Source organism: Serinus canaria, chromosome 4 (genome assembly GCF_022539315.1).
Source record: "Serinus canaria isolate serCan28SL12 chromosome 4, serCan2020, whole genome shotgun sequence".
In the NCBI taxonomy this organism is placed as follows: Eukaryota; Metazoa; Chordata; class Aves; order Passeriformes; family Fringillidae; genus Serinus; species Serinus canaria.
Genome location: NC_066317.1, coordinates 20,948,488 through 20,965,706, shown reverse-complemented (window position 1 = coordinate 20,965,706; position 17,219 = coordinate 20,948,488). Strand labels below are relative to the sequence as shown.

The following is a 17,219-nucleotide window of genomic DNA, read 5'->3' as shown; positions in this document are numbered from 1 at the left end:
CATGTTTAAATTCAGGCAAGACCTTTCTATCAATGTTAAAAAATGTCAGGATCTAATTTAAAATGAAAACATAATTGCAGACTTAATTATAGAATATCATGAACTCCTGTTCAAGGAGAGAACAAGAGAATGTCCCCATTGAACTCACCCACTCAGGAAAGATCTGAGATAATACCCAAGTAAATAATCAGTCACAAAACCTCAAGCTCCCTGTTTATTAGCCCACCCTGAATATGCCAATAATTAGTCCTTCAGAAGGAAAATAAATTGCTGTGCATTATCTCTGGGATGCCTGATATCATATCTGACCTTCAGCATCATTACTACAGACATGAAGGTCTTCCTTTAGATTAGAAAATGTAGGGAGGGAAAATCTTTCTGTCTGTGGGAATTCTTTCTGTCTGAAAGATTTTTGCTGTGCCAGGGACTCTGTTGTTTGTTTTTGGGTTTTTTTCTAATTTTCCTCATCAAGCTACTCTGCCCTGTAATTTTTCCCTAAATGCCTGCTTTCAAATCAATTAGAAAAATTTTTCTAATTTTTTTCTAGTTTTTAACCACTACAAGTAAGGTATAACATATCACATCTTCTTGGTTTTGTGATACGTTTCCTGGGAAATGGCATGGGAGATAAACAATTAACAGCAAGTAGAGTTCAAATTTTATTGTTAATACTCTTCCAATCTCATTAGCAACACGTTAAGTGAACATGAAGGCTTGACACTAAACAGTCAGAATATGGGGTTTACTCTAAGATTACTCTTGTACCATTACCTCTGCGCCTTGTAGTAAAGAAATTACTGGAAACATGCAGCCTCTGTACAGTGGCACTTGCACAAAGCAATTTAAACCTCCTGAATGTCAAATTAAATCTCCTAAATTCTTTCTTTTAAGCTAGGAATATGTGACTGTTTGGCCATTATAAGGAAACCTTGATGGATTTTGATGGAGACCAAAAGCATTGCAACGTATCTGAATTAATATTTTTGAAAGCCCTTGAAAAAAATTTTCTGAAAGCTTTGGGCCTTTTCACACTGTACTGATCATCTAGAATTTCCTTTAAAAGTGTTGAAGAAACTCAAGCAAGCTGGTGGTAGCTGTAGGAATGATGGTGAGTGAGGAAAGGCAGAAGGAAACAGGGCTGGTAATGCAAGGTCACAGCCACAGCACTGCAAACACTGCAGGGACATAAAATTTTTTCTTCCTTGTCTCAAAACCCTCTCTGTATAATGGAATTCAGAATATAGAATTGATGAATGTCTCTTCCCTTGAGTGCAAAAAAACCTGAAACTGGGCTGACATGGAATTGAGAATGGCATTTTACAGGGAAAGGGAGACTGGCTGAATTTCTAGAACTCGGAATATGGAAACAGCAATATAAACTTGGGGGGAGTTGAGGGGGTTTTTTACTCATTGAGATCCATTGAACTAGAAATTAACAACAAGAGAAAAAGTTACTAGGGTTCTTAAACCAATTTTATTCAAACTTTCCAGTGTAATTTCTGAGACTGAGACTGATTACAAAAAATTCCAGCAAAACCCAAAGATTTTAAATTAAATTCTGAGCTACCAGAGCTGGCCCAATGAGAAGGGTAATATGACTTAATGCTGAAAGAAGACCTCATCTTGTGAATTAAGAGCAGAAGCAATTTGGTGCATAATTTTTGGGTCTGGTATGAAAAATAATTACCACCATGCTGGCTTTGAGTTATCAGATACTGGAATTCATCTGATGTGTATGTACGACAGCAAGAAAAAAAGGTTTACTGAGTGGTTTCAGTAGACTCGTCCCATTTCATACACCACACACCTACCGTAAATCATCCAAGAACTACTTGCTTCAAATGTTAAACATCTGCATGTAAGAATCAGTCTCTGTTTATCTGTTTCCTCAGAAAGGAAGGCAGCAGTCAAATGCATGACATCTTGTTTTCTTGAGGGCATTGATTCTGGAGCCAAAAGGGGGAAGAGTGCTGTTACAATTGGTTAGGCTCAACCTGATGAGTTCTTTGCAACAGGATGTTCTTGAGGCATGTCATGTGGCCAGGCTTTCAGAAGGACCATGGAATTACTTGAGCTCCGCTGTTTTTGAAACTGCTACAGAGCAAGTAAAGAGAGTTGATAGATTAGAAGCAAGTGGTGCCAGATTAAAGTATGATGCATTGAAGAAACTAGCAGTTATGGTGTGCTTTATGAAAACTTCACCTCATTAAATGAAAGTGCAGGTCTCCAGTTCTCACTGACCTTGATGCAGTCTCAAACTATGCATCATTACCTGTGACCTCAGCAGCTAATGCTATAAAGCTACTTCTTTGAAGGGTAATTGTAAATATTTTCATAAATGTTACCCAAATTGCATAAGCCCTAGTAAATAAGTGGCCAGAAGTATTATCTTCAGCTACTTCACTTGTCCTACCTATATAGTTGCCAGAAAGAGGAAAAATAGGCGGGAAAAATACAAATTGAAAACTGTGTATTTTTCTTTCTCTCTTACTTAAATAGTTTACTTTCTGCAAGAAGCAGAGTAAAATATTTTCATAATTTGATCAGTTCACTCTAAAATTGATATTCATTAATACAAATTCAGCATGACTAGAAAGCTAGCAAAACCAATTACAGACCAAAAAGGGGAGCCAGTTACAAAGTTTTCTCTGCATGAAGCCATGACCTAGAGTTTTATAACACAGGGATAAAAATTCTCTTTAAAATATTCCAGTTCACAGGGCAAGGCGGTATATTCCCAAGGCTTTCTAGGCAAAATCAAACACAGGATTTCAGAATGCCCATGGTCGTGATCCTGAGCTCCCAGCACCATGTGTGTATAAATGCCCATGAGTATGCTGAGGAGTAGATTCTTTCCCAGTGAAAGAAGAAGAGCTTAGAACAGTCATTTTGGTGACCCTTTGGTGACAGTCACATGCAGATATGCTGAGGGCTGTTCAGTGACACAGAGCAGTCTCTCTGTCTCCCAGGGCCTCCGGCACAAACGTGTTCCCAGAAGGTCAGAACAAGGCATGTGGGACCAGAATGCTCAGGCTAGACTTCCAATGTTTGGGGATCATCTGCCTTCACAAACTGCACCTAACTAATTAAATGAGCTTCACAATCTATTCAGTTAAATGGTCACAATTCCCCAAATCAATGCCAAGTGTGACTGATGCCTAAATTGAGTTAAAGTAAATTGATAAAAAGCCTGCTGTAGTCTTTTCTATATGTCAACATTGGATTGGTTAATTTTTCAAGTGCAATCTGACATATGCACCCTTCTTTGATTTCCCAGTGTGTTGCATCATTATAAAGGTGATTAAACTGCTCTTCTCACGCTTTCTAGAAACAAAATAGGCAATGTCTACTTAAAGCACCTTTTTAATGGTACATCTGCATTTTTACAAAGGATTTGTACCTGTGTAATTAATTTAGTTAAAAAACCACCTGCTTTGATACTTGAAAGAAACACTTCCATAGGCACAAAGAAAATATATTTATAAAAGTAAATTGGACTATAAAGTAGAATACAAGGAGAAACATTAACTTAACTAAAAGCTTTTTACTGAATGCCTATACCATGCAATTACAGTGGTTCAATTTCTGTGTGTTAACCTGAGCCTCCCACTGATTTTTCTGGTTTGATGTAGGGTGAGGTTCTTGTAGAATGAGGCAAACAAATCCCCATTTTAGTAAGCCTTTGAGAGCCTCAAACAGCAGGCACTATGCAAGCATAAAGTATGATTATTGCTATTTTACTCATTCTACAGTAAGTTACTCAACAAAATAGCAGAAGCGCTCTTGAAAATATGTATTTCCCAACAAGCTGGAGGAAGAAGCTTAAATTACTTTTCTCAAAGCAGCTCAGTGTGAAAGGAGCTCTTCTAAGTATGAGTCAGCAGCCTTCCTAAAGTCAAACCCTCCAGCACCTTTCTAAATTCACACTCATTAAAAATGTTCATCACCCTTAGGTATTTGCCAAGCAGTGCTGTTAATACAAGGAGAAAAAAAAAAGCATGGAGAAGATCTCTCTTTACTGCAATTACTTTGAGGAGAGGAGGGAAGACATTCTTCATTATTTCAGTTACTAATCCCAGCAGGCTTGTGTCATTATCTGATGAAAATGTCCTTTTCTCATTGTTCGAAGGCACAGTCAGAGGGACCAGTGTGACAGACAACTTTCTACAGAAAACCCCATTCTCTTGTGCTGGGATTGTGGCACTAAGCCTGCCTCCTGCCCATCACCAGTGCAGGGCTGCAGGACTTCTCTTTGCCCTTGCAATGCCTACTCCTTTTGGAGTGCTTTTTTGGAGGTGCAAAAAAAGCTAATTTTGTTGTAAACCATCCTGCCTCTGTTAGCAGTAAGAATCTGTGGAACCCTGTAAGCCACAAATATGTATTTGTGACTAGCAGGGTCTGTGGAGAGGTTGCAATGAGGCAAATTTATTTCAGAATATTTGAGGATTGTGCTTGTTTACTTTGCTGTAAAAGCTTGATCCTGGATTTTCATTTTCCTGTGAGGAAAGAATGCTTTCAGTAACATCACAGCCAATCCAGGTAGTGCCATCCTTTGTGCCTGTTGAGTGGCAGCTGCTGGATCCCTTCAGATGTGGCAGGAGTGATGCACAGCCTTGAACACAAAACTGACCACCTCAGAAGCAATGTGAGGAGAGAGGAATAGCCTCTTCAGCTCTGCACAGATGAGCTCAAGCTCCATGGGTGATGCAGAGCCAGGGGATGTGGGCTGCTCCATTCCATCTCCCTGCTGGGGCACATGAAGTGCAAGGAGACATCCTCAGCTCTCCCCATGGATTTGAATACAAGGCAAAAAAATCATTCAGAAATGCATCCAGCCTAAATTCCACTTTGCCCCTGGGCCTTTAAGTTCCTTCTTCCTGCCTCTTGGTCTCTCCAGAGACATCTTGGCAAAGGAAATATTGGGCATAAGGCTATAGCTGAAATTCACTTTTACCAAATTACGAGCCTCAGCACTCATCTGGGGAGTAACTGGGAGTAACAGGGGTACTGTAAATTCATGCCCAGGCTCGCTGAGCACTCACTCAAGCCCTCAGAAGTTACTCAGCAGACTTTTCATGGCCAATACCTCAAGTACACCAGTAGAAAGGGAAGGCAGTTATTAACAAAAGATTGAATATGCATGTTGAGAGTACACATAGGTGAACCTGCCTCAAAGCCAGGAAATGAATGTAAGAATATAATATTTCTAAAAACACTGGTATGGCTGGAATCCTTGCTGTGAAGTAAAGCTTTAAACAGAGATTACAGGCAGTATAGTTTGTTCCATGATGTCCCAGAAGAAAACATCATCACAAAAATCAGCTGGTTTTGCTCTGGTATTTCAGGTAAGGTAGAATTTATGCAGTAGTTAATACCTGGAAATTTTGGAAGGAGGTATGTCTATGCCTGTGATTGGGATAGACTGTGTCTTCATTAACAAAAAATACAGCAAGGCAGCCAGATATGTGTAGAGCACAGCAGATGCTCACATCAGAGCACCCAAGCTCAGTGGTTCTGGGAGTTGGGGATTATTCCTCTGGTCTGCCTGTAATGTGGTCCTGTGCATAAGGTGCACACCAGGGGTGCATTTTCCAGTTTTGTCTCACCTGCAGGGAGCTCCCAGCCATGTCAGCTTCTTGCAGTGTGATAAAGGGGAGGGGGTGAAATTCCCTTCAGGAGAACTTAAGGGAAGGTGATGGAGGAGAGGTACCTTCTTTCTTACACTGACTCTAATCCCATCCCAGACAGTGACTCCCCTGCTTAGTTGGGATTTGTCATTAACCCTTCCAGCAGGATGGGACTTGGAGCACTTCACTCATTTGCCACATAGGAGATGTTTAGTGGGTTCACATGCCTGAACTAAGTGGCTCCAGTGTGCTGTGCTGTGGGGAGTGCAGAAGGAAAAGACAAAGGAAGTGATATCTCTTCTTTATCTATCCTGAAATGAAGCTGTAAATTGTGTTATGATTTTGTCGATATATGGTGCTTGCAAAGACTTCAAATAAATAATGTTCTGACCCCAGGGGCCTTATTGATTTTGTAATGATTTCAAAGAGAAACCACTCAGTTTACTGTTTGCTGACAAATTCTTTACTCTCTATAGAATTCCTATTGAACATGTACTAAGGACAGGATAAAATAATTCCAAGGAAATACAGAGAGAGGGCTTTGTGCATAGACTGCTCCACGAATCAGTATTTAACCTCTGACCAGTGACAACAGGTCTCCTTTAGCTCTATTAGATCAACAGCAAGCTATTATAATTAAATATAAAAACTGTTTAGAGCCTCACCGAACATGTCCTGGGAATTAAAGCATATGGCAGGGATAAGGATAAAAAGACTTTCCATATGCTAATGACCCTAGATGTCTGAAATAAATTAGATCCATTACAGTTTATGCTCAATAAAAGAAAGACTTTAAGCACTCCAAAGTTAGTGACTCGAGACCGATTTTGGCTTAGAAATTCAATCTGCCTGCTTATTAATTCTTAGTAAGGCTCTGGAGGAGACAGGGGATGCAAAATCATAATTCTGTGCTGTATCAGAATTTTAAAGTGCCATCAGTTTCTTTTCCTTCTTTTCCTTTTTTTTTTTTTTTTGATTAAACTATTTGTCATGTTTCATTTTTTTGTTCTCCTCATTTGATTTTGTTCCCATTTTTTGTTTAATTTCTTTCTTTTTAAGGTTTCATTTATCCTATTTCAACTGAACAGAGAACCCAGAATGAATATGGATTTTCTTGTAAGTTTAATGTTTGATTTTATGTTCCTGGATGCTAATTTGAAGCTGTTCCTTAGGTCAGGCTTTACAGTTAGGCAAGCTCAGTGTGACTAGGCAAAAAAGGAACCTATTCAGCAGGGTGACATTCTGCTTGCTTGACAGCAGGCACGGTGCTTTGCAGTAGACCCAGGATTATAAGGGCCTTTGTGCACAAGGGAAATGGGAGAAGATGCTGCCTCACAGACAGAAACTGGAGAAAATGAGCCAGTTTACGTTCTCATTAAAATTCCCTTAGCAACTGGATGGGGTGTGGTGGAAGTGTAACTTGTCTTTGAGTCGGAACTCAGGAGTTCTGCTTCCTGAACTGCTGGGTTAAAAATTGGATGTTTCAAGTTTGGTAAATTGAAGGTCTGGTAGCCTGGAGCTGTCAGAGATTGATCAGTCCTTTCCTGCATCTGCCAGCTCTCACCTCTGCAGCTGGAGGGCAGCTTGGCTTAAATGGCTAAAAGAGATAAAATAAAAGTGATTTCACATGTTTCAAACCAACAAAAATGGGGTACTAAAAGATTCTGATTTGTTTTTGCACTTCCTTTTTTCATTAGGCTATTTCTAAAAATGGGATTCTTCACTGTATAAAAATACATCAATTTTTGAACACATACTCAGACCTTTTGGAAAAAAAATGTCTGGTGGATAATGATGCTAGAGATTAGCTTGGAATTGGTGCTGAAGATATGGTACAAGCAGCTGGTAGAAATATCATAGCCATTTCCTCACAAGACAGCTCTAATAAATTTTGGTTCCTTTTGGTAAATTACCACATTATTTCTTGTGCTTACTTCAGCTTTTATCTTAATATGTATGTGTTAATGCCACTGATGAGAATTCAATGCTTGATTCTCTGCTTTACTAATTTACTAGCTTAATATTGTTGAAGGCAAATGGATGGAAGGGAGTAATGACAGGTTAGATTTCAAAAAAAAACCCCAAACCAACCAAAGTAATGTCCTGATGTTCCATAGAAAATTGAATATTTGGGTTCTTTAATTCTTTTAAAGTAAAAATAAGGTTTCTGAAGTTTTAAAACCCACATGACTTTGGTAACATATGAACTTCTAAATACCAATATTATGACATTATGTAACTAAGACGTAATCTCATTCCTTGGGTGAATTTGGTTCATAAGACTGTAACAGGTTTTGCTTAGTAGTTCACAGCCTGAGTATTAGATAGATGAAGAAGTGGATAGGTAGAGAGTTAGAACACAAGTTAGAGAGAAATCAAGGATTGTTTTCCATCAAAAGGGCATAGACCTGCTATATGGTGTTGAAATGGATTTTAAATTAGCCTATAAAAAAGGCAGTAAATATCTGCAGGAAATGAGAATAATAAGAGCATGTTTTCCTGAAAGTCCCTGTAAGGAGGACATTTCTTGAAGGCTCCTGGCTTCTCTCCCTGCAGCTGCTCCTGACTCAGATGATGTTGCTCTCTACGTGGGGATCGTCATCGCCGTGATCGTGTGCCTGGCCATTTCCGTGGTCGTGGCCCTCTTTGTCTACCGCAAGAACCACCGGGACTTTGAGTCGGATATCATTGACTCCTCGGCACTAAATGGGGGATTTCAGCCTGTCAACATCAAGGCTGCAAGGCAAGGTTGGTTGGCATTTCACTCCATTTTGACCAATTCAGAGAGATGCTATCAGGTTATGGTCTCTTGGGCTGCATGAACGATATCGCTGGATGCCTGCTGACGCTTGATAAAGAGGAGAAAGATCATGTTCATTTCTTTCTGATTGTCTAATGCTCAAAACACGTGGTGGCATTTGTCAGCAGTGCTCAAGAGTATAAAGCAGGTGAATTTAGCTTCTGAAGAGAGAGCATGAATGTGAGAGTGAAATTCAGGTACTTTTATGGTCCTGCTCAAGTTGAAATCAAAGGCAAAGCTCTGCTGGAAACAATGGAGGCAGGATGCATCACAGGAGTGATATTACAGTAATTCTATCACATCCCCCTCCCCTTTATTTCACTGATAGCTTTTCTTCCTATGCCCTGTCTCCACTGGTATAAACAGTACTGTGCACTTAATATAAAATGTAGAAGCTGTGGTAGAACCTAATTTAATAATGAATATTTTTATCACTGGTGCTTAACAGCTTGATTTTTTTCCTCACTTCATTGGCCAGGAAAAAAACCTCTAAAGGTAGTGTTGCCTTTATCAAGACACTTATTTAGGCTGAAGAATACCTCTTTTTTCCCCAATATCTACACCAGAAGATGTAGAAGTTAAGATAGCAAGAGAGTTGTTATGAGTAAGATTATCAGAAGTGTTTTCTTTGCTGAAGAAACTTTTAAAGCAAATCTTAGAAAAATGTGATGCTGGTACTAACCCTTCACTGCAGGGAGTCATGGAATGATGACTTCATAGGCTTGTTGTCTTTTATTTCATGCTGTCATTAGGCCAGTTAGGGAAATTGGCTGATGATTGTCACATAGCATTTAGGGAGGGGGGTTTTAGTTAAAACTTGATCTACTGAACAATGAAAACATCTTGCCCTGAAGCTACGCATGTCATATTTGGAATCTGAGTGCAGCCTTGAAAAATACCCCAGTGAAAACTCTTCAGAGCAGAAGCGTGCTGTAATTTCGTACAGCAATCGGATTCCATAGCAGCTGGGGCAATAGGAGCCCTGGGAGTTTGCTGGAGAATTCATGGAAATGGAGATGAAGGTTCAGGGACTTTGTGTATCTAAATGGTTGGAATGAAAGATGAAATTCAAATGCAAACTCAAATTGTTGCTCGGAATAAAGTCATCAGAACAGAGAAATAACAAGGTTCTTCCATCTCATCTCCACTGCAGACCTGCTGGCAGTGCCACCAGACCTCACTTCTGCTGCAGCCATGTACAGGGGTCCTGTGTACGCCTTGCATGATGTCTCTGATAAAATCCCAATGACCAACTCTCCCATCCTGGACCCACTCCCCAACTTGAAGATCAAGGTCTATAACACCTCCGGTGCAGTCACGCCCCAGGATGACCTCTCTGACTTCTCCTCCAAGCTGTCCCCACAGATCACGCAGTCTCTGCTGGAGAATGAGACCCTGAACATGAAGAACCAGAGCCTTGCTCGGCAAACTGACCCATCATGCACTGCCTTTGGCACCTTCAACTCCTTAGGAGGCCACCTAGTAATTCCCAACTCAGGTAAGTGCCAGCCATGCTGGCCTAAAGGCACAATTGTTTTGTGGGATTAATTGGTGTTAGCTTGTCTTTATATGGGAAAAGAAAGTCTATACATGGGACTCTGCCTTTTCTTTGATCAAAACAAATAAATGGGGTTTTTGCCTCCTCCATTTGAATCTGCAAAAGTAGTTTGAATATTTTCTATCCGAAGTCCTGGCCATCTTTTAAACACTACAGGATGAGGAAAACTTGGGCTCCTCACTATAAGAGCACTCCTCTCAGGAGTAGCAGCTGAGGGAGCTGGGGTTGTGTAGCCTGGAAAAAGGAGGCTGAGAGGGGACTTTATCCCTTTCTACAACTTCCTGAAAGGAGTCTGCAGTAAGGTGGGGGTTGATCTCTTCACCCAAGTAATACATAGGAATGTGATCTAGTGGTGAACACTGTGATGTGTTAATGATTGGATTCAATGATCTTAGAGGTCTCTTCCAACCTAAATGATTGTCTGATTCTAAACAGAATATTGCAGGGCTCTTAGCCACTTTCTGAGACATGGCAGGCTTGAGCTGTCAGAGCTCCCTGTGTCAAGTGCAATTCAGCATCACCTTCTCCTTTCTTGCAGGTCTAGGAAAGAGACCTCAATACAGTAAGCCTCTATTTTGTCGGCACACTAAAAGAGAACAAATTAATTTAAAAACAAATTGGTTGCCCCACTTCCAATTCATGGCAGTCTATATGCAATTGAAGTAGGACAACAGAACCCAATTTTTGGGAGGCTTTTTACCTGTATTTATTGTTGACTTGCTTTACAGCTAGGAAAGAGAGGGACTGAGTATTGAGGGGCTATTGATGTAATGCAACATGCTGCTCAATATTTCTCATACAGCACCAAGTCAGGTTTCCAGGTCCCTTTGGGCCACCCTGACACCAGCAGGCAATTTCAGAGCATCCAAGTGGCTCTTGGGCAGCCTTGGGAGAGCTCAGGTCTTTCAGAGAGATTTCTTAGCAGGGCCATGCTGCTGCTGCTTGGTTCCTACATGAAGTGTTGATGTTCTTTCTAAGGAAGTTTAGCACCTAGATGTTCCCATGGGTTTAGCATGATACTGCAGAGCAGCATTAATATCTAAAGTTAGAATGAATGAAACACATAAAGCATTTGATTTGAGGAGTATGCAGGGTGTACAGTGGTCAGGAACACACACAATTTCACTGGAACTCTGAATTCAGGAAGGACCACAGTACGTGGGAGACTGCAGCTCACAGCTTGGCCATTTTACAGCAAATGCCCTCACCAGGGAGATGGTGCCTACCCTTGTCCCCTGTGCCTTTGCTGGATCATTTCTTTTTTGTTGATGTTATGGAGGAAGCAAAATGCCTAGGTGGCCCAGGACTTGGGTGGTTTGGTTCCAGGATGCAGTCCCACACTGCCCATGAAGCAGCCAAAAGTACTTGGACCCATAGCCCTGCTCTCTGAGCTCCTGTCTAATGGGAGGCAAAAATATCTATTAAACTCAAGTGAAAGCTGAACAACTTCAAGAAATCTGATGCTGACTGATGAGCAATGTTGAAAATGTGTGCTAAACAGTCTTGGATTTCATATTTTTCTAAGTAGCAGCTGAAGATAGATATTGATACTCACTTTTCATATGCCGCAGTGGTGCACATTATCAGCAAAGTCTATTAGTCACTGTTAATTCACATATATTAATATCAATTTGTAAAGGAAAAACATTTTATTCTGTAATCCCTTCAAAATGATTAAAGTAATGATTCTGTAAAATAGAACAATCTGTCTGCTGCTACCTTGTATGCCTCTGTGCTGCTTCTAGATCTATGTCCCCCTCAAGATATGATCAAAGCCCTTCAGTTTCAGTACACCTGCCCCCTTACAGCTGCAAGCATGCACAGGTTAGGCTGTAACAGGCTGTAAAGACACAAGTGCCAGAAGGCATCTGTGGAAAATGCTTTCCTAGCATTCCCTCTCCTCAAAGCTAAGTGTGGAACTGAGGCCCTGCACACCAACTCACAGGAGGTGTCCGATGTCCAACCAAACTGTGAATGCTAAAGAAAAGAGGCAGAGCCATGCAAGGTGTCTCTAAAGTGTCTTTAGTGTAAGCACATATATGTAAATAATCTTCCTCTAGGTATGTTTTCAGCTATGTGGTAACAACTATGTATGCAAATCCTTGCCACTGATTTCCAGCTAATCCACATCTACAAATAGAGCTGGCTGAGATGTGTCCAGCAGAGTGAAATAGGCAGTTCATGGGCCATGTTTGTTGTGTAGAGACAGGACATCTTTTAAATGGCAGTAATGTAAGAACACTGTTTTTTAATCAAGTGTGCAGAAAATCATTAGTGAAAATGACACTGGGCATATTTGCCCACATTTTTTTCAAGGTTGCGTATCCCAGAGTTGAGCCACTCTACAGGAATAGGCACTTTAAAAAGCCAAGAAGCTCAGTTTTGTCTCCCTGGCAGACTCAGTTCCTCCCTAGAAACTGGGTGCATTGAAAGGATGCCAGACACAGAAGCCATCTTTCAGGAAACAACTAGTTCTTGTTGCTTCCTGGGACAGTGCTCCACTGCTTTTCTTTCCTGATCTTAATTAAGTAAGAATTGCCTAGGGAGAGATGTCCCATTACAGCTGTTGGAAATTTTAGTCAGAGTTGTTTGTTTTTCCATCATTTTACAAGGTAAGCAACAGCGTAACCATCTGTCTGTTGTTTAAATAAAATGAAAGGAAAGGAAATCCTCTTCTCCATTTCTCTTGTTCAGTGCAGAGGAAAAAGAACAGGCAGCTGGAAACTGAAGACACCAGGGTTACAGTTAATGCTTTTTCTCACATTTTGCTGAGGTCATTTACAGTCTGATGGTGAGGGTTGCTGAAAATCTGGCATTGCAGGCTTCATCTTCTGCCTCCCCTGTCACTCCTCTCCACAGACCCACTCACCTCTTTTTTCTCCATCTTATCTTTTGTGTTTCTTCTGTTCTGCAGGAGTAAGTCTGCTGATCCCAGCAGGAGCCGTTCCACAAGGGAGAGTCTATGAAATGTATCTGACAGTTCACAGGAAGGAGAACATGAGGTAAAAATTGCCTTTATTTCCTTGTGCATTAATAGAGTAAAACATAGTAGCTGAAGACTTTTGGTGATAATACTTATGTAGAGCCTACTGCATTGAAGCTCTTTGCAGACTTGGAGGTAAACACAAGCAAAGCCAAGGATAAACTTTGCCACAAAACCAGCTCAGACATTTGCATTCCTAATCAGGTGTTGCACTCTACAGCAAGTCCTCAGGCCTGGGGCATGCTGAATTGTAGAGGAGCAAGGAAAATATGCCAGCATGAGTTTGTGCAGCAGAGAAAGTGCGAAGTAACCTCTTGATAAAGACCTGTGCTGCAAAGGAGAAAGGAGCAGAGAGGAAAGGTGATAAATCAGCTCAATGGAGGGACAGGTGCCTGAGCACCTGACATGGACAATCTCCTCTCCTGATAGAGTGAAGGTGAATTTTTATTTTACCCTTCATGGGTTTGGCTAGTCCATGCAGAGAATGGAGCCAAAGCTTTTGGTGTCCTCACCTCCTTGCTGCTTAGCCCCGGACACCACACACCAAGGGCACCCAGAGCTGATGCTGGGATGACCACTGTTGTCTCCTGTTACCTGAAAGTTTGGACAATTCATATTCTAGATCTCAATGTCTACTGGCATGTGATCTGGCAGCCTTGAAATTAAAAAAAAAAAAAAAAATAGTTTACAAAAAGGCCAAGGTACCATTTGGAGCCAGTCAGAAAACCCTAATGTAGAGAAAGGTGAGATTTTGGGCTGCAGAATGGACTCATGCACAAAGGCAGAATGGCAAATGTGAAGCTGAGGCAGTCATTGCACGGTACTTTGCCTCTTTCTTCTCCTCATAGCTAGATATGTTTTTTGGCTCAGCCTCTTAATAGCTTTTATTATGTGCTAAGCCACAGCTGTTTATACACTGTGTGATATTGAACACCATTCTTTAGCTTGCTAGTCTTTCACCCAAGCTAAAATAATCTGCTTAAAGAAAAATTAAGTAATCCTTCCACCCACCCTTTTGCATACATTATTCATCAGCCGCTCTTTGAAAACAGCTAATTGCAGCTACAGAAAAAATGGCTCTGTTCATAGCTAGTATTGATTATATTCCTATTACTTTTGGCTGAGAAAGAGGTTTACAAACAGTACTGAACAAAGACTTTTTCCTGAGGAAGGTAAAAAGAATCAGATGCCATCCCCTGTTATTCAGCTTGCTTCTAAATCTCTGTTTCCAAAATACCTAATTCTTTAAAGAAATTATTTAGTTCCTAGAAGGAATATGTATATGTAATTATTGCTGTATATGCAATTATTTTTCTTCCAGTCAGTTATGGAGGGAATCCCTGTTACTTTATTCATGCAGCTGTGGACAACTAATGTCACATACTTGTCTAATTTATTTTCTTCAAGGATCATAAAGCCACGTCTGCATGCTTTGTGAAAGCTGTAACTCAGCAAGTCACACAGAGGATAGAAAGACAGGTTAACCTGTGTTGGGAAAAGCGTGGCTGGAGATGTGCTGCCTGCCAACCTAAGCAAGTATGCCAAAGGGCACCTGCAGAAGTAAACAGAATGGTGTGAATCCTCATTTACAATGAAGATTTTAGAAGTGATTTCTTTCCCTGGGAGAGGAGAGCAGAGCAGTCTGCCTTGGGGCATCAGGGCTCATTTTATTGTGGTGGCAGTCACTTTCTGGGTGCACAGAGCCCAACTGCTTCTTTGGTTTGTGGCAGTTTTTCAGAAAACACACCAGGCTCCTCATGCTCTTGGAAAGCAGCTTTTTCTGGGACATTTAAGATGGAGCTCATTGACTGTTGTCTAGATCACTCAGAACTGAATATTCTGCCCCCTTTCCCCAGGTGCCAAGGAGCAGAAGGGGGTGGGTGGCACCCAGCTGTAATGTTCTCCTGCTGCAGGACTGGTTACCAGGCACTTCACTTCAGTACCAGAGCTACAGCTCGGTCAAAGCTTCTTTTTCTGGCTGCATGGGCCACAGACACTGCTTCAGATAATTGGAGTCATATGGGTACCACAAGTTGCTGTGTAGCATAATTATTTTTTAAATCAGCTGCTGCACTTTTGCAGCACTCTAGCAGAGAGCGATAGTCCCCAGTAAGGATGAGCTGCAGACATTTGCTTTCATGGCCAGGCAGTAACTGCAGTGTGTTCAACAAACCCTGTGAGACCCTATATTTATTTTCATGAGCACTGTGCAAATGTGTGTGGGTTGAAAAGTCCTGTTATGTGTTGATGTTGTTTGGAAGGGCACACACAGTAAATTATAAAATGCATGCTGTTATCAGAAATGAAGGCAGAGCCTTATCCTTGATATTACAATAGCACTGAGGTGAGAATGTTCTCTCCACAGTGCTACCCTAGCAGAACCAGACCAGCAACAGAGAGGGTCCCTACCCCAGTTCACATATCTCCAACAGCTTAAGATCTAGCTCACACTTTGTTTGTAGAACTGTGAAACTACTTCTGAATAGTCAGAAACAAAAAATAAGTTATCTCTCAGACACCCACAAATTCCCCTTTTCTTTTCCTTCCTTTGATTTCATAATAAGATTCCCCAGTTAGTCTCTGACAGCTGCAGTACAGAAATTTGAGAGACTTCACAATCCAGCAATATCACTCTTTGTGCTGCCTTGCAGGTTGGTTAGGAGAGCTTTCTGAGAGTCTGTTTATTCCATGTCATATCCATCAAAGCATGTGAGAGCAGGAAGTCACCCTAAGAGAATTGAATTGGGGTTCTGATAGCTTGCAGTAAACACCATTGGAGGCAGTTGTGTCCTCCAAGTGTGTCAGCATACTCATGGCACCGTGGGGTTTCTCTTCTACTGGTCTGATGTTCCAGAAGAGTGTTATCCCTGCTCCTGTCCTGCAAGATCACCCTCATTCTTCCTGTCATTTGGGGCAGGATGGATGGCAGGCAGATCCCCGGCTCTCATCCCTGACATGATCTCTCATGTCCTTTATGAAGCAGCTTCAGTGGGGAAAATTGTATATGGATGTATGTTGGTACACATATATGTACATATGCAAGTACTGGTATACACATATATGTATATATTATGTATATATGTGTAACTGAAAAAGTGACAACCCTAGGAGAATATTTCACAGCTATCAGACAGGTTTCTGTCTCAAAGCTGTGTCTTTTTCAGTGGTCAGTAGATGCTCTCTCCTTTAGTCTGGGGAAGCATTACCACTTTGAGACTTGCAAGGAGCCCCTTCTTGAGTAGTGGTTTCATCTGTAAAATCAGCACACTGTGTTGGCCAGTACCTGGCAAGAACCTCTTCCCATGAGCATCTGTGAGAGCTTGGGTTTACAGATTAAGTAATTTATTTAATTAATCTGTAATTTAATCCTAAGGATTAAATAGAATAAATATAAACCTCCAGCCTCCAGGATTTGCTTGGCTGCCTCAGGTTAAAAAACAAATCTCGCTGTGAGCTAAATGAGCAGAGCTGTGTTTCCTTCAGAAACATCTGGCAGTGGTCAGTGCTAGATGGGGTCTGGGTCTTGATGGACCACTGGTTTTATCTTGTGTGGCAGTTCCCGTGTTCCTGTGTGAGCCCCTGCTGAGCTCGCACAGCTTTAGGTGGAGCTGCTCTTGCATGCTCTAATCAGAGGCAGGAACTGCACAAAACAGCTACAGCTCTGTGAAGGACACTCCTGCCTAATCCATCACACAGGAGGTGTTCCAAATGAGAGTGGAGGTCGCTGTGCCCACAAAATTTGACAACCCTGAAGAACAGAGCGGGCAACACTCCTAAAGGTCTTGATGGAAGACGCACATAAATGTGCAAATTTCAAATTAGCTACCTTGAAAGAGAAAAGGGTCAGGTGAGCCTTGCCAGGATTTGTATCAATGATTTCATAATATATGCACAGAGTTTAATATAAAGTCAAGAATCTGATCAATGATTGTGATCCAAGGAATAATGCTGCTTTTTCCCCAGTAAATCTTAAGCTTAGTGATGTGAAATAAAAGAAATTGAAGTCTTCCACATTTCATTTCTCCACCTTCCTTATCTCAGTTGCATAAACAAAATTACTTTGCAACTCCAGAAGACAATTTCTTGAAGTGTCAGTCACTATAATTGAAAATTCAGCATGAAAAAGACCAGAGCATGAGCAAAAGGGGAGGGCAAACTTCTCAGGGTATTTTTCTTCTGATGATAGACTGTCAGAAGAACCAGGGTCTGTCGAGAATATTAAGTTTGAAACTTAAGAAAGAACACATATTA

At 41.1% G+C, this 17,219-nt stretch overlaps 1 protein-coding gene across 1 annotated transcript in view; it reads left to right on the top strand.

Annotated features, from left to right (window-relative positions):
* The window catches only part of UNC5C (unc-5 netrin receptor C), a 243,763-nt gene that overhangs the window by 207,931 nt on the left and 18,613 nt on the right, over positions 1 to 17,219 (top strand). The window contains exons 8-11 of the mRNA XM_009101296.4: positions 6,687 to 6,743; positions 8,184 to 8,375; positions 9,581 to 9,925; positions 12,900 to 12,987. Of these exons, the coding sequence (XP_009099544.3) occupies positions 6,687 to 6,743; positions 8,184 to 8,375; positions 9,581 to 9,925; positions 12,900 to 12,987 (682 nt within the window). The remainder of the gene's footprint in view (positions 1 to 6,686; positions 6,744 to 8,183; positions 8,376 to 9,580; positions 9,926 to 12,899; positions 12,988 to 17,219) is intronic.